At 45.2% G+C, this 16209-nt stretch overlaps 1 protein-coding gene and 1 long non-coding RNA gene across 2 annotated transcripts; one reads left to right on the forward strand and one right to left on the reverse strand.

The window, feature by feature from the left end:
* Window positions 1-6840: 6840 nt before the first annotated feature.
* On the reverse strand, window positions 6841-8136 carry LOC132474588 (uncharacterized). Its single transcript, XR_009529682.1, has 2 exons — window positions 8048-8136; window positions 6841-8002 (listed from the first exon to the last, which is right to left on the reverse strand). It is a non-coding gene; the product is annotated as an uncharacterized LOC132474588 (long non-coding RNA).
* Window positions 8137-11574: 3438 nt separating this feature from the next.
* On the forward strand, window positions 11575-14017 carry c5ar1 (complement C5a receptor 1). The gene is made up of 2 exons (XM_060075003.1): window positions 11575-11604; window positions 11907-14017. Exons 1-2 carry the CDS (start codon window positions 11590-11592, stop codon window positions 12909-12911), a joined length of 1020 nt encoding a protein of 339 aa, XP_059930986.1. The 5' UTR covers window positions 11575-11589; the 3' UTR covers window positions 12912-14017.
* Window positions 14018-16209: the final 2192 nt, after the last annotated feature.

Genomic DNA, 16209 nt, shown 5'->3' on the forward strand with positions numbered 1-16209 from the left:
CAGATCTTTGCTGATTTCCCTTGACTTATTTTCATTTTTGTTTAACAGCACATCAAATGTACTTCATATTAAAGACACAAACAAACATATTGAGAAATATGCAGGGAGGGGTCTGAGTGTGTTTGTGTGCATGAACACGATAAAAGGTGCTCCGTTCAAAAAGAGAAGAGTCTCTCTTTGTTGAGCAGTGCAGCACTTAAATAACATAAATATGGACTCTGAAGTTGTAAGTAAAAAAAATAAATAAATAATTAAACTATTAAATTAAAGATGTCATAATGAATGAATAATGAATGTTTGTTTGATCCTAATTTATTTTTTATTTTTTTTATTTTGGAGAAACATTGGGGTTGAGAATAGTAACTATGTTTAGCTGTTTCTAGCCTACATGTATGTCTGTGGATATGGTGCAGTAAGTAATTTCTTTTTCATTTGACCGGCTATTCTTCTCCATGCAACAGTTTACACAAACCATGGATTATTTTCTAGACAATGGTACAGACCCTTTTGAAGATACCCTAATGCCTGAAATCAGGCATTAATCAGGCCCATCCAAAAAGTGACCCTGGTCTTCTACGGGCTTGTGTTTATCCTGGGCGTTCCCGGTAACTCAACCTCTCCCTGGCCGATCTTCTGTGCTGCCTCTTCCTCCCAATCCTAATGGTGCCATTGGCCCACGACGACCACTGGCACTTTGGCCCCATCACCTGCACGCTGTTCAAGAGTCTGTTCTACCTGGTGATGTACTGCAGCGTTCAGCTGCTGGTCCTGATCAGTGTGGACCGCTGTATGCTGGTGAGCTGGCCCGTCTGGTGCCAGAACAACAGGCGCCCTGGGCTGGCGGTCTGGGCCAGTGGGGGAGCCTGGGTCCTGGCGCTGTTGGCTACCATTCCAGAGCTACTCCCCCCCTTACTTGCATGGCTTACAGGAAGCTGATCCAGTAATCCGAGAGCTCCTGACGTTTTGGACCAGAAAGAGGGCCCCGGATGCAGCTGAGTGACGGCAGGCCTCCAAAGAAGTCCTGGTGCTGATCAAACAGTGGGACTGGCTGGTGGAGCAAGGACGGGTGCTCTATCGCCGTGTCACCATCCCTAGAGGAGATGAAGTGCTCCAGTTAGTACTCCCTACATCGCTCAAGACACAGGTACTTCAGCAGTTGCACAATGAACATGCTATTGGCCATGGATGCACCACGACGTCAAGCAATGGTGTCGGGAATGTGAACGCTGCCAGGTATCCAAACACACTCAACCTACTGCCTGTGGTTATATGGGTCACTTGCTTGCTTCACGTCCAAACCAGATCCTGGCCATCGATTTCACCATCCTGGAGCCTTCGAAGAGTGGGGCAGAGAACATCCTGGTCATGACCAATTATACACAAGCCATCCCACGACCAGCGGTTATCCACAGTGGCCAGAGTATTGGTTATTGAGTGGTTCTGCAGGTTCGGTGTGCCTGGTCGCCTCCACTCTGACCAGGGCAGGAACTTTGAAAGCAACCTCATCCAGCAGCCCTGCCAGATGTACGGCATTGAGAAGAGCCGCACCACACCCTATCATCCAGCAGGAAATGGCCAATGTGAGAGGTTCAACCGCCCCTTACACAGCCTTCTTCGCACTCTGCCTATCACCAAGAAGAGAGACTGGTCCAGCTACCTGCCCCAAGTGACCTTTGCATACAATACAACAGCACATCGGTCGACTGGTGAGTCTCAGTTTTTCCTGATGTTTGGCCAAGACCCACAATTACCTGTTGATTTTCTATTGGTCAGAGTACAGGAACCTGTACCTGGCCACCCCCATGATTGGATCGTGGAACACCAGACACGGCTACGTCATGCTTTTGAAATTACAACCAGGCATCTGGAAGCTGCCGCTGCCCGGCGGAAGGAACACTATGACAGGCATGTTTGTGATGTCCCACTGCAAGAAGGTCAGCTGGTCCTCCTCAAAGACACCAGCGTAAGGGGCCGTCACAAAATTCAAGACATCTGGAGCTCAACAGTGTATAAAGTACTGAAGGCCCCTGGCATGGTAGGGTCTGTGTATACTGTGGCTCCGGTGCATAACCCCCAGCAGGTAAAGCATGTTCATCGTTCTCTCATAAAAGGCAAAGTGGATTGTGCTGCTAATGGTCCCCCCAGTGAACCCCCTGAACAGATGGGATCCATCTCAGCCGATGAGTCATCGTTTGATAGCGACTGGGCTGTAGTGACCTCTGAACCCATGGCTGTCCCAAGAAACCACCTACCAGCGCGGCCTGTCATCATCACCCTCTCACCAAACCAAACTGATACTGTTGCTACATCTCAGCCAAGCGAAGGCCCAGCGTTTTCAACAACTAGCACTGAAATTCCAAGCACCAGTGAGGCCTCCCTGAGAATAACTACCCGTCCAAACGCAGGCAGACACCCAAACCTTCACCATCTTCCTCAGGTTGCTGGGAGTAGTGCTATTGGGGCTGCTAACTCTCTGATACCTTTGCTTAGTGGCTGTGTGGTGTTTAGGCCATGGCAGTAAATGCAAATCGTCGGGCCTGAAGTGATGGAAAACATGTTATATCCTGTTATGGCTGTAGGGGGCGCGGTAGAATCTAAGTAACTGTGTAACCATGAGTTGCCAGAAGAAGCCAGTCTGTAAGAGGAACAGACATGTTCATGTTGCTGTACGCCTGCTATTTAAGTAGCCACGTTTCTATGCATATTCCTCTCTGTCGTTTTTCATCATAAGTATCCACACAGTCTGTAGAGCAGTGTTGTTTTTGGCAGGCATTTTAGATTTAGTTTTAGTCTTAGTCTTTTTGACGAAATGCTTCTTAGTTTTAGTCCCATTTTAGTCATTTCTATCTTTGAAAGTTTTAGTCTAGTTTTAGTCTGACGAAAACTCAAAAGGTTTTAGTCTAGTTTTAGTCCGACGAAAACTCCAAAGGTTTTAGTCTAGTTTTAGTCTGACGAAAACTCAAAAGGTTTTAGTCAAAAAAGCGGTGCCGGGTGCGTGCAGCACCCGGCACCGCTGCTGCTGCCATGGTGTGTGTGTGTGTGTGTGTGTGTGTGTGTGTGTGTGTGTGTGTGTGTGTGTGTGTGTGTGTGTGTGTGTGTGCCTCGTCCACCAGCCTCTCTCTGTAGTGTATGAGTGTGTGTGCCTCGTCCACCAGCCTCTCTCTGTAGTGTATGAGTGTGTGTGTGCCGTGTGCGTGCAGGCGCAGCTGCGCGCGAGCGAGGCTTTTAGTGTGTGATGGGGGCGTGACTGTTAGCTCTTGATTGACATTGCACGCATATTATAGTTGGCGGGAAAAAAGCATGTTTTGAAACTTTGTTCGTCCACTCACTAACAATTTAGTCTCGTCTAGTTCTCGTCTGATGAAAATGTCTACATTTTTCGTCACATTTTAGTCTTTATATGGCTTTGGTGACGTTCGTCTTAGTCTCATTTTCGTCATGGAAAAAAGGGGTCTGACGACGTCATTTTCGTTTTCGTCTTGCCTGACGAAAACAACACTGCTGTAGAGACACAACAGGGCAGACGATTAAAAACCCAGGGGGTAGATTGTGGTGAACCTCAGTAGAGGTTGCGAATTCAACCCCATCTTAGCTCCTCCCCCTGCACCCAGGTGCAAGATAAAAGGGCCAAGATGGCTGAACTCAGCCTCTGTTAGTTACCTCCTAGGGTGGATCCCCTGCTGCTGTTTTAGTTGTTCTGTTTTAACTGTGCTGTTTTGTACGGTTTTAGTTGTTCTGTTTTAACTGTGCTGTTTTGTACGGTTTTAGTTGTTCTGTTTTAACTGTGCTGTTTTGTACGGTTTTAGTTGTTCTGTTTTAACTGTGCTGTTTTGTACGGTTTTAGTTGTGCTGTTTTAGCTGTGCTGTTTTGGTTCTGTTTTGCTATTTTATTTTGGTTGCTTTAGTTCAGTTTGCTTTTGTTTGTGTTGGTTTTGCTCCAGTTCTCTTTATTTAGTTATTATTATCATAATAAAATAAACAGTATATTTATTTTCTCTGCCTCTTTAGTTCTCGAACCTGTGTCCTTATTATTTCTGTAATATCATAGTTTAATTTTCTTTTTTCTATATTTCTTGGGGTGTAATTCCCCAGGTGGCGTTGTCGGTCGCTCTTTAGTTATTTCCCCCTCCCCCCGTTCATATTGACTTTTACACTGAGCCCCGCCACACTTGCTTACATGCTAAACATTAATTGACCTCATCACAGCCTGACATTTCTATCACAGACCAAGAACCATTCATTTCTGTGTTTTTTGTAGAATGTTGTGTTCATATGATATGACCATGTTAATTCATCAAATACAGGACATATAAAAAGGCTATATCAATAATAAATCAGGTATAAAAAAATGCATTCATGCATACGAGAATTGGTGGGCAGGGGGATTGCAAACAGAAATGTAGCTCATTATCCCTCCCAGCCTCGTACAAACCAGTGTTGTTTTCGTCAGGCAAGACGAAAACGAAAATGACGTCGTCAGACCCCTTTTTTCCATGACGAAAATGAGACTAAGACGAACGTCACCAAAGCCATATAAAGACTAAAATGTGACGAAAAATGTAGACATTTTCATCAGACGAGAACTAGACGAGACTAAATTGTTAGTGAGTGGACGAACAAAGTTTCAAAACATGCTTTTTTCCCGCCAACTATAATATGCGTGCAATGTCAATCAAGAGCTAACAGTCACGCCCCCATCACACACTAAAAGCCTCGCTCGCGCGCAGCTGCGCCTGCACGCACACGGCACACACACACTCATACACTACAGAGAGAGGCTGGTGGACGAGGCACACACACTCATACACTACAGAGAGAGGCTGGTGGACGAGGCACACACACACACACACACACACACACACACACACACACACACACACACACACACACACACACACACACACACACACACACACACACACACACACACACACCATGGCAGCAGCAGCGGTGCCGGGTGCTGCACGCACCCGGCACCGCTTTTTTGACTAAGACCTTTTGAGTTTTCGTCAGACTAAAACTAGACTAAAACCTTTGGAGTTTTCGTCGGACTAAAACTAGACTAAAACCTTTTGAGTTTTCGTCAGACTAAAACTAGACTAAAACTTTCAAAGATAGAAATGACTAAAATGGGACTAAAACTAAGAAGCATTTCGTCAAAAAGACTAAGACTAAAACTAAATCTAAAATGCCTGCCAAAAACAACACTGGTACAAACCCGTCCCACCGGTGTGGCGCTTATGGGGTGTCGTAGTAAATACAGCCCCTTGGTACTTTTAAATACTAACTGTACATTAAAAAGTATTTCTGCTCAATTTAAAAGGTTTCATCTCCTCCTCGACTGAATGTTTGCATAGAGCACACAGGCTGGATGAGCGCAGGCTTGATGCGCTCCCCCTTTTTTTGTGAAGAACCAGCGTCTTGAATATTTACAACAGCGTTTCTACAGCTCGATGTGTTTTCTCAATGAGTCCGTCTTTACAGAGATATTCCTGAAACACATCAGAGGAAAACGCAGGGGGAAACATCGTTTTCGCCCGTGTAGACGGGCCCAAGTACTCTGTAAACTCTCCCTTGCCATAAATACTAAAACGGCTGCGGCGCGGAACGGCTGCGACTTCTGCCCTGCGTGCATTTCCAACGGGCGTGTTCGGCAGCGCAGTGCTGCCTTGCGAGCCAGCCGTATTCACGCGAGATCACGCGATAATCCTAAACCTAATGTACTCACCTTCCACTCCCAAAACTACTGCAATTAAATGCCAAGCTTTGTCCTTCCAGCCATTGTCATTATAAAAAGGATGATTTGGTACATAAATGACTTCATGTTGCTGAACTTCGACCATGAGTCTCTCGTCGTCCATGTTGCCGACCCTCTGAGACCCTTTCATTGATTGACTTCTGACCTGGTGCCACGGGTCAAGAGTAGTGGCGATTCTGGGGGGTGGCCTGGGGTGGCCAGGGCCACCCCTGAAAGCTCATTGGCCACCCCTGTGGCCACCCCAGATCTGATAGGTAGTTGGTCAAGTTCGTCAACACAAGAAATAAGAGAAATGCTGTCAATCAATGATGACAGCTGATCAACTGATTTAGGGTCAGTTTTACATTTTTAACTAACACAGTAATGGTCGTACTGAGGCTGTGAGAGCTGATTTCTGCTCGGCGGACATTTAGCTATGCAGGTCAGGTGACCCATGAGATGAGCGCGCTGCACATGCTGCTGGTCCGTGAAACAGGAGGACGACGACGGTCACAGTGACAACGTGAACAATATAAAAACGATAAAGACGCTGAAATCTGTCGTTGAGAGGTATGGTAATTTAATGTTTAGTTATATCGTAGTTCCCTCTGAATTTGTAGGAAAACTTTATCCAGCACTAAGTAGCAGCTAAAAGACGAACTACACTGCACTAGCTAGCTTAGCAGCCTGCAAACCAAGTTAAGCATGTAACGTTAGTGTTTTGGATACCGCCATGAAATATGAAAAGATGTTTTCTGGACTGAAGACTGATCGTGTTTTTTTGCAGATGTGTGTGTTCAATAGAGCTAATGTTATATTTTTGGCCAACCTGTGTGTGAAACATAGTGTGACAGTCTAGATTTAAAGGGACTCTTACCTTTGTTGCATTTTTACACTTTTTTTGGATACGGTTAAATTGGTATTAATAAGGTAATAACACTCTAATATGCAAGACAGACCCACCAGGAGTAAAAACAAACAATTATTTTACTCTCATAATATTTAATGAAAACTTCAACCAATAAAATTCTTCGGACCGAATGACCTTATTGGCCGACAGACCTGTCTGTTTGCTGCATGGATATATAAGGTTTTCCGTCTGCTTCTTGTGGCGCATTCGGGCCCGCGTCATCAAGGCGCGTCCTCAACTAGAGGGTTTGTTTTGATTCCACGGCAGACAGTAGCGAGTAGCGACCGTAGCGACTGACGATGGCAGACCAAAGTGGTCCACGGCGTACTGAAACTGCACCATTCAGTCCGATTAGGGGACTCATCTCGGACTCAGACTCACAGTTACCCTCCTCTGGAGCCTCAGGAAGACCTCCAGACTGTTGGCCACCAACTGCACCATTCAGTCCGACAAGGGGACCCGATTCGGCCTCAGAAGCCAAGTGGTCCCGCTCCCCTGGATGATTCTCAGGACCTCCAGACCGTTGGCAACCAACCGCACCACTCAGTCCGACAAGGGGACCCGTTTCGGACTCAGACGCGAAGTTGTCCCGCTACTCTGGAGCTCCAGGAAGACCTCCAGACCGTTGGCAACCAACCGCACCACTCAGTCCGATTAGGGGACCCGTTTCGGACTCAGACGCGACGTTGTCCCGCTACTCTGGAGCTCCAGGAAGACCTCCAGACCGTTGGCAACCAACCGCCACACTCAGTCCGATTACGGGACCCTTTTCGGACTCAGACGCGACGTTGTCCCGCTACTCTGGAGCTCCAGGAAGACCTCCAGACCGTTGGCAACCAACCGCCACACTCAGTCCGATTACGGGACCCATTTCGGGCTCAGACGCGACGTTGTCCCGCTAATCTGGAGCTCCAGGATGGTAGATATTATGACCCCTGGGAGTCTAAACATAACCCATGGGAGTCTAAACATAACCCATGGGAGTCTAGAACTTTTGTACTGTAGCGACCCTGGGACAGTTAAATACTTTGTGTGTTATGTGTTACATTATATTTCGTTGTCCGTTATGCCAGTTGTTCTGTGTGCATGTATTGTAATGTTCTTCTTGTCAATCAGCGTGGGGGCGAATCATTAGGTCAGCTGGGGGAGGGCCTTGGAAGAACAGGAGGGTGGGGGCCTGCACGCGAGTGAGACCGTGTTGGGGGTTGCCGGGGTAACCGGGGTTTGTTTTGTGTCGGTTTTCTGCCGTTGGTTACAATGTTACGGGTTTCAGTGACCTGGTTTTGGTTCATTAAAACTACCTTCAACTACTAATGACTCGACATCATTATGTCACCGGCGAGGTCGTTACAGTACTCGCTTAGTAACGCTTAGTTTTGTACTCTTAGTTTTAAAATAACGCTTAGGGGGTGGGGCATTGGAGGAAGGCGGGATGATTTGAATGTGCTGTAATTCTCAAATGCAACAAAGGTGAGAGTCCCTTTAAGTAGCTATAACACAAGAACAAGCTGTGACTTATTTGTTGCATTCAAATGCCACAAATGCTTGAGATGCAATATGTGTTAATTGTGTTATTAAAAGTGAGTTGTAAGAGTGGTAGTTATGTAAAAATAAACCTTTGTAGATCCTATAAATAGACATAATTAGGCACATTGTTGACACCTCCTTTCTTTTTGACATTTTAATGGAGTCAAAGCTGTTATTTAAGGGGTTCCAAGTTATATTTGGTCTGGTGGCATTGCATTGGACTTTAAGTCTTGTCTTGTGGTCTTATGGCCTATGTGAAAGCATTTTGTAGCAGGAGAATGAGCAAAAGCAAGAACTAGCTACCTCTATTGCACTTTGTTACTATTATTAGAATCCTCTATTGTTCATGAGAGTTTGAAGGTTTACATAACATTACTTTTTAGTATATACTTTGGAGTTAAGATTTGTTTGGTTTATGTTACAATTGTTGATGTATATTTATCAAGTTAATTTGTGATTCTAAGGCTTAACTGTTTGATTTAAATAAACTTCAGAATTTATGCTGAATCAAAGCCAACGTTTATACCTTCATCAGGGCCCTGGACATGAATACTGTCTGGGTTGAAAACCCACTTTTTGCACATTTTCATACATCACAAGGCATCCTATATAGAATAACATTATTCAGTCATCAGGCCATCATCTGTGTCACCTGTATTGTTACCTATGTTTGCTTTACTAATTTAGGTGCCATCTTATGGTTAAATAAAAACACACCAAAGCAAAGAACAAACCAAAAAAAATCGAATTCCAGTATCTCCAACAAATTATATCTAAGCTAAATAATAACATAAACTAAGCATGTAAAGAACAACAAATATTTCAGTTTTTTTTCCTTACAAGCTTTATTTATCCTTTGCTTACGGACACACTTTTTAATAAGGTCTATCTTAAAGCATTTTAAACTTCGCTATGCCATGGCCACCCCACACTAGCTTTGTGTCCCATCTTGGCCACCCCAGTAAAAATGTCCTGGATACGCCACTGGTCAAGACGTAATAATGTTGATGTGAAGTTTTGATAGGCTACATGAGTTGAGTATTGTGTTTTATTTTGACGATTGACCGGATGCTCTATGGCTTTTACTTTTTCACTTCCTGCCCAGCTCGATCTGCTCAGTTGAAATTGACGCGGTTCAGCAACGGCTTGTGTCAAAAATAGAAATGCTACGGAATGATAGCGCTGCGGCGCGGCGAGCCGCTCCTGGGACGCTGCTGAGACGTTTTGCAGAGCATTGATTAGAGTGGAAGCTATCTGCTGCGGTGACCGCGCCGAAGACGTGCCGCAGCCTTAATGCGACCGTAACGCATCCGGTGGAATTGGGCCGTAAGGCGGCTTCAACTGGCCTGCAATGCCTTATTCAGTGTTGCAGTGTGTAAACTGCGCACATGAAATTCTACTTAAGCGAGACTTGGTTGTCAAATATAACAAATTTACCAGATCAAGCAATGGGTTTATTAAATGTTTTATATCTCTTCAGGGATCCTTTCAATGATATTATAATAGTGTAGGAACACGTTGTTGACACGTTCAGTATGCTGCAAGGGATCCTGGGTAGGGGGGGGTTCGGACTATCATCAGTTGGACCTTTGTCGCCCTCCTAGGTCGGCGGCACTCTTTGTGGCATGGACACTGTATGAGACCTATTAAACTCCACCTCAGCTACAGTGGGGTTGGAGAACGTGTATATCACTGGGACTTTCATGTTGATTGGTTAGGTGGAGGGAGTTTCTGTGTGTGTTCGTTAATAAAGGCAAGTCTAGTACTCGAGTGGTGTAAGGGGTGTTAGAGTTGCAAACTGCTAGACCTGGGCTCCCATCTTTCCCGTGCTGCTCGCCACATTGGTGTCAGAAGTTGGTTGTGGCCTGCGCACACGGATAGGGAATTGAGACCGACGATCGAACCCATGGAGGAGGTGACAGTTCTGCCCAGCTCCAATCCACCCTTCGTTAAGGGGGCGCAGTGCCCCCTTGTTCTCCGACCGGAATGGTCGGAGAACTGGCAGCTGTCAATAGCCCTCTGCTAGCCAGGACAGCGGTGAAGCTGCGGCTTCACTGCACGGCTTCACCGCACACACTGCACAACAGGGCCGACCTCGAGCCGCAGCAATGTCAGCACCGCCAGGTTGGTAAAGGACTGGCGGTGGGCGCGGCAGCCCACCATCCATCCTCGGCCCAGCCGCCGGTGTGCATGTCAATGGGCCAGACGTCAGGCAGAGGAGGACCGGGTTCAACGGATGGCTGGTGACCACAAATGACACTCCAACACCCCCTCCAGCGGAACCTGGTGGGGGCCCTGACGGAGGTGGTCCCCGACCACACCCCCAGGGCTCGGTCTGACTCTGGGATTTGGCAGAAGAGAGCCTATGCCGCCCGCTGTTGGAGACGGGCTTCTAAACCAGGGGGGAAGGTGGTGTACTGCCGCAGACTTCGGGAGGAGTCTGCAGCGTAGTCCCTGAACTTTCGGGACTGTGCGATGGGTGTTGGGGTCGGCGGGACACCTGACCCCAAAGCCCCGGGAGGCTTTGTAGGGACCATGGGCGTGGTCGCTGTGCTCTGTGTTCCGTGAGGGATCCATGGGGGGGGGGGGGGGGGGGGGAATCGGACTATCGCCATCCCAGTGATGTGTACAACACCGTCACTGGGAATTTTCATGTTGATTGATTAGGTGGAGGGTGTTTCCGTGTGTGTTCAAAATAAAGGCAACACTGGTACTCGAGCGGTGTAAGGGGCGTAAGAATGGCAAACTGCCTAACCTAGGCTCCCGTCTCATCCTTTCAGTGCTGCTTGCCACAATAAAATATGAGCATGTTTTAGAGGATGTAAATGGCCACTTTTGCCCCTAAGGATTACATTGCACCCTTTTTCCGCCGTTTACGGCTGCAGTGTTCTTGCTCAATACTGGACAGATTTCAAAAATCTTGCGGTAAAACGAGTTGCTTACAACCACAGCGATTGGAGAATAGGGTAAAAATGGAAGTTCTCCTTCACAGGTCCAGTGTGTTCAGTTGAGGAGGAGATGGGGAAGGAGATTGCAACCAACTAAATCCCGCGTTAGATGCCAGTAGGTACGACCAAAATGATGCAATCGTCGATGACTGCAACAATTACCCAAGTGTCAAGTGATGAGGTTCTTTGATAACCACCAGGGTCGACTTTTTATAATTTCATATTACATACATAAATCATATATATTACAAACACAGACATTGCAATATTCTGTCTTGCAAACTGATTCCCCTTTTTTATTTTCAGAGAGCTTGGTTATTCTAATGACACAGCAAATAGTCTATTTCATGACAGACACACACACACAAAAAATATTCAGGGAGGGGCGCGTGCTATATCAGTACATTATAGAAGTTGCTCTGTTCCAAGACAAGAACAGAGCAGTGGAGCGCTTAACCAACATAAAAATGGACTCTGAAAATGTAAGTTAAAACTGTATTCAAGTAAAAATGTTTTAGAACTTTTTTGACAAGTTATCTAACTTGAAAAAATTTATGTATTTCATTATTAAGATTAGATTTACCTCTCAAATATTTATAAGACAATGATTCATCCATGATTGATTATAATTTATTTCTTATTTTTTTCTTAAAGTTAAACATTTCCAACAGGTTTGAGGATAGTAACTATGTTTAGCTGTTTCTAGCCTACATGTATGTCTGTGGATATGGTGCAATAAGTTACAATTGTTTTAATTTGCTTGCAATTCTTCTCCATGCAACAGTTTACACAAACCGTGGATTATGATGTTGTCCTAGACATCATAGGAACCGAGTTGCCTAAAATCGAGCCCTTCCAAATAGTGACCCTGGTCTGCTACGGGCTTGTGTTTATCCTGGGCGTTCCCGGTAATGCTCTGGTGGTGTGGGTAACGGGGTTCGGCATGCCTCGCACCGTCACTTCCATCTGGTTCCTCAACCTCTCCCTGGCCGATCTTCTGTGCTGCCTCTTCCTCCCAATCCTAATGGTGCCATTGGCCCACGACGACCACTGGCACTTTGGCCCCATCGCCTGCACGCTGTTCAAGAGTCTGTTCTACCTGGTGATGCACTGCAGCGTTCTGCTGCTGGTCCTGATCAGTGTGGACCGCTGTATGCTGGTGAGCTGGCCCGTCTGGTGCCAGAACAACAGGCGCCCTAGGATGGCGGTCTGGGCCTGTGGGGGAGCCTGGGTCCTGGCGCTGTTGGCCACCATTCCAGAGCTGCTCTTCACCAGGGAGGAGGCTTTGGGCAAAGAGAAGAAGGAGTGCTTGGGAAAGCGTTCTCAGGTCAACTCCCAGATCATCATCGGTTTCCGTTTTGTTTTTGGATTCCTGCTTGCTTTCGTGGCCATCGTGTTAAGCCATGTTGTGGTTTACATAAAAGCCAGTTCGTTGTCCGGATCTATCCGCTCCAAACGCACCCTGAAGGTCATCATCGCTGTTTCCACCAGTTTTTTCTTTTGCTGGCTGCCGCTGCACATTACGGACATTCTGATAACTTTACACAGTCGATTTTCTCTGCATCGGCCGAACATAAACAAAGCACACTCTCTTGCTCTCTGCCTGGCATATTTCAACAGCTGCCTCAACCCAATGCTCTATGTGTGTCTGGGTCGTGACTTCAGGTCCAGCATGAATCGAACCCTTCGCAGCCACTTCAACTTCATCAGAGAAGAACCCACGTGCCGTGAGACCAGTGCCACTGTCAACTCCAGTGGCACGGCGACTGCAGAGATGACTTGTGTCTGATGGAGTAAACCTAAATTAGTAGCCAATGAAGTAGCACCAGTGGCGGCTGGTGATCCAAAATGTTGGTGGGGCACAGTATTAGACAGGGGGTCTGGGGTCCCCCCCCCCCCCCCCCCATAAAAAACAAAAACATTGAATTTAATAGATTTGATTTCCTGTATTCTGGTTCATTTTGGGGATGGCCACTACCTATTACCTACTATTCATTCAGATTCATAGCCTACATCCTGACTTGCAGGGCCTGGATAATCTTACACTGCATATGCAGACCTACTTTATGGCCATTCCACCAGCCATTGCTATTTGACCCGTTGTTGTTATTCTGATATTGAGACTGTTACGTATTTTAAGAATCTAAGCTACCCACACATAGACCCAATGAAGCAGGACCAAACATATAAGCCGTAAATACTATACATAGCCACAAGGGGAGCAAGACCTTATTGGAGGCTGCTCCAGCCACAGATAGCAGCGCTTTTATATATACGAAGAAGCCGAAGCCAGTACGGCACCCCGGCCACGCCCACTAGGCCACGCCCACTTGACGGTCTCTACCTGAGGACAAGGGGTGGAGATGGCCAGAGATCAATAGGTAGACGACAGAGAGCCACCCGGGCCTAAGCCCGGGGGGCTTGAAGTAGATCACGGTATTTTCCTCTCACACGTGTAGATACAATTCCCTCCGTATAGCTTCAGTTACCATGCCGAAACATGCCTACTTTATAATAAATGAAGTGAGTTCAAAGCAACCCGGGATTGGACAACTTTCTTCAAGAATATGCAACAAGACAAAACATATTTTTGGGAGTCTTAATGTCTACTTCAAATGCAATAGAAATATGGGACAGTAAATTCTGTTTATATGCTACAGGCCAAAAGACTAAATTAATATGTAACTTACTTGCTCCTTTTAAGTATAACATTGCTTGGGGAGTCCAATTCCGCTACCGAAATGGGTGGAAAGTGCTTACAACTCTCTGCTAGTTAGCGATCTATCTCTTCTCTACATGTAGTTGTGTTGCGTTAATGCTGCTGAGGGAGGTAGCCTTTTTGATTGATTAGCTGAATTGTCCAATCATGTGGTGATAATAAAAAAAGAAAAGCGATGCCATTGGCCTGATCCGCACACTGGTGCGACCCGACTCCCGAGGGCGAATTTTCCCAAGTGCCCTCTACTGCAGCTCGCAGATCGAGGAGGGGCTTAAATGTTCCCTAAATGTGGGCTGGTCTAAACGTTTAACGGTTTCACCCCCGCGGGCGCCATCTGGTGGCGGAGATCCGGCAGCACATTCTCAATACAGCACAGCACAATGACTTAATATGGATAAAGGTTCATGCAGATAGACTTAGACATTCCTACTTTTAACTTGTCAAATGTGTTTTTTTTACCAGGAAATAAATAAATATATATATATATATATAAACCATAGCATTAAATATATATATATATATATATATATTATATATATGTATAAACCATAGCATTTCCATAAGAATATAGACTTTGCATCATTGATTTTTATTTTCACGCCAGGCAAAAAAATGCTTGATCTGTAAAGAAATAAAAAATAATGTTCTAGCCTAGCCAAATACATTCCTTAAGCTTCCATAAATGTTTAACAATGGCAAGTATCAAGGTATTTCTCTGGCCCATAACAAGTAACCCTGTTCCCAGTTTCCAGTTCTGTCAATTTCCCAGCGTCTAGAATGGAAACAGATTGCGATTCTTATAGGCACAATCACAATGCAAGATGTAAAACAGATAATTGAAATAAGTGGAGGGATTACGCTTTAGTCCAGCAATAGTTGACACTACAAGACTAATTAATCACATGACCTCTCACCTGTAGCCCTCGTTGCACTCGTCGCCGTTTTCTGTCCTGCAATCGGTCTTCAGACCTTAGTGATTTAATGACAACATACATTCACTATGAAAACATTAATGTTGGTCTGTTGACAGTGAGTAAAACTGTTTTTTTTGTGATTTGATTCCAAAGTGTGATATTCAGGGCACTTACGGCATGGGAAAGTTCTGCAGGAGAGCGAGACACCACCATCTCCTAATTTGCAGCATGTTTTCCTTTGAAGAAGGAAATGCAGGAAGATGTTAATATGTTGTAAAAAAAATAACACCTTGTACACTAAGCATAATGTGTCACGATTTACACATACCTCTCTGAAATCACAATTGGCCCCAATTACAATGTACAGAGTGTACTGTAAGTCAAGAGGTACTGGATAATATAATGTCAGGCGTATTCCCAAGGATACATTTTTTTCAATAAAAATGTATTTGGTTTTAATGTAGCAAGCACATTTTTTTTTCAACAGCAATGCTATAACATACTGATTAGGTCTTACCTTCAAAACAAACACGCCACAGTTGTTGGAGCACCCTTGCTTTGTTAGGCCCTGAGGTGTGAACAATGTATTTTAATAAAAGTATGGCAAGAAAATAGTAAAAAGTTAGCAAATGCTATTATGTAATGTCTCACCTGGACATCATTCACACCAAGCTCTCTCCAGGGGCCAGAAGAGAGGCTGTGAGCAACGTGTCTGTACAAATAATAAGCAAAGTAAATAAAAGTAACTCAACTTCATTCAACTTTTGATTGAAAAGCATGCATAAACGCTTGGAACAAAGCTTGAACTGAATAAGGAAGAGGTTGGAACTTCAAATAAAAAGGTTTTCATAACGGGCTTAAACAGAACTGCCCGTCTCAAAAAAGATAAATAGTTCTGTTTCCATATGTATAAGGAATCAAAATAGTTGGAATATGGAATGGAATATTTTAGATAAAATAAAAACAGAACCATTGATTAAAACAAACAAAAGGACAAGTGTTTTAAAACAGAACTACCACTGTCCAGATAGGATGTGAGGTGCCCTTAAAACCTGAATAGGTTCCACTCTCATCTCTCCAACCGCTGCCCCAGAGGGAATCTAGGAAGAAAAATCTCCCTAGCCAATGGCAAGTATCAAGGTATTTTTCTGGCCCATAACAAGTAACCCTGTTCCCGGTTTCCAGTTCTGTCCATTTCCCAGCGTCTAGAATGGAAACAGATTGCGGTTCTTACAGGCACAATCACAATGCAAGATGTAAAACAGATAATCGAAATAAGTGGAGGGATTACGCTTTAGTCTAGCAATAGTTGACACTACAAGACTAATAATTAATCACATGACCTCTCACCTGTACTCCCATCTCTCCAACCGCTGCCCCAGAGGGAATCTAGGAAGAAAATCCCCCTAGCCTGTGGCCTCAGTATCTATTAAATATTCAAACTCAAATATAAC

The sequence above is a fragment of the Gadus macrocephalus genome, chromosome 16 (assembly GCF_031168955.1).
Source record: "Gadus macrocephalus chromosome 16, ASM3116895v1".
Classification (NCBI taxonomy): Eukaryota; Metazoa; Chordata; class Actinopteri; order Gadiformes; family Gadidae; genus Gadus; species Gadus macrocephalus.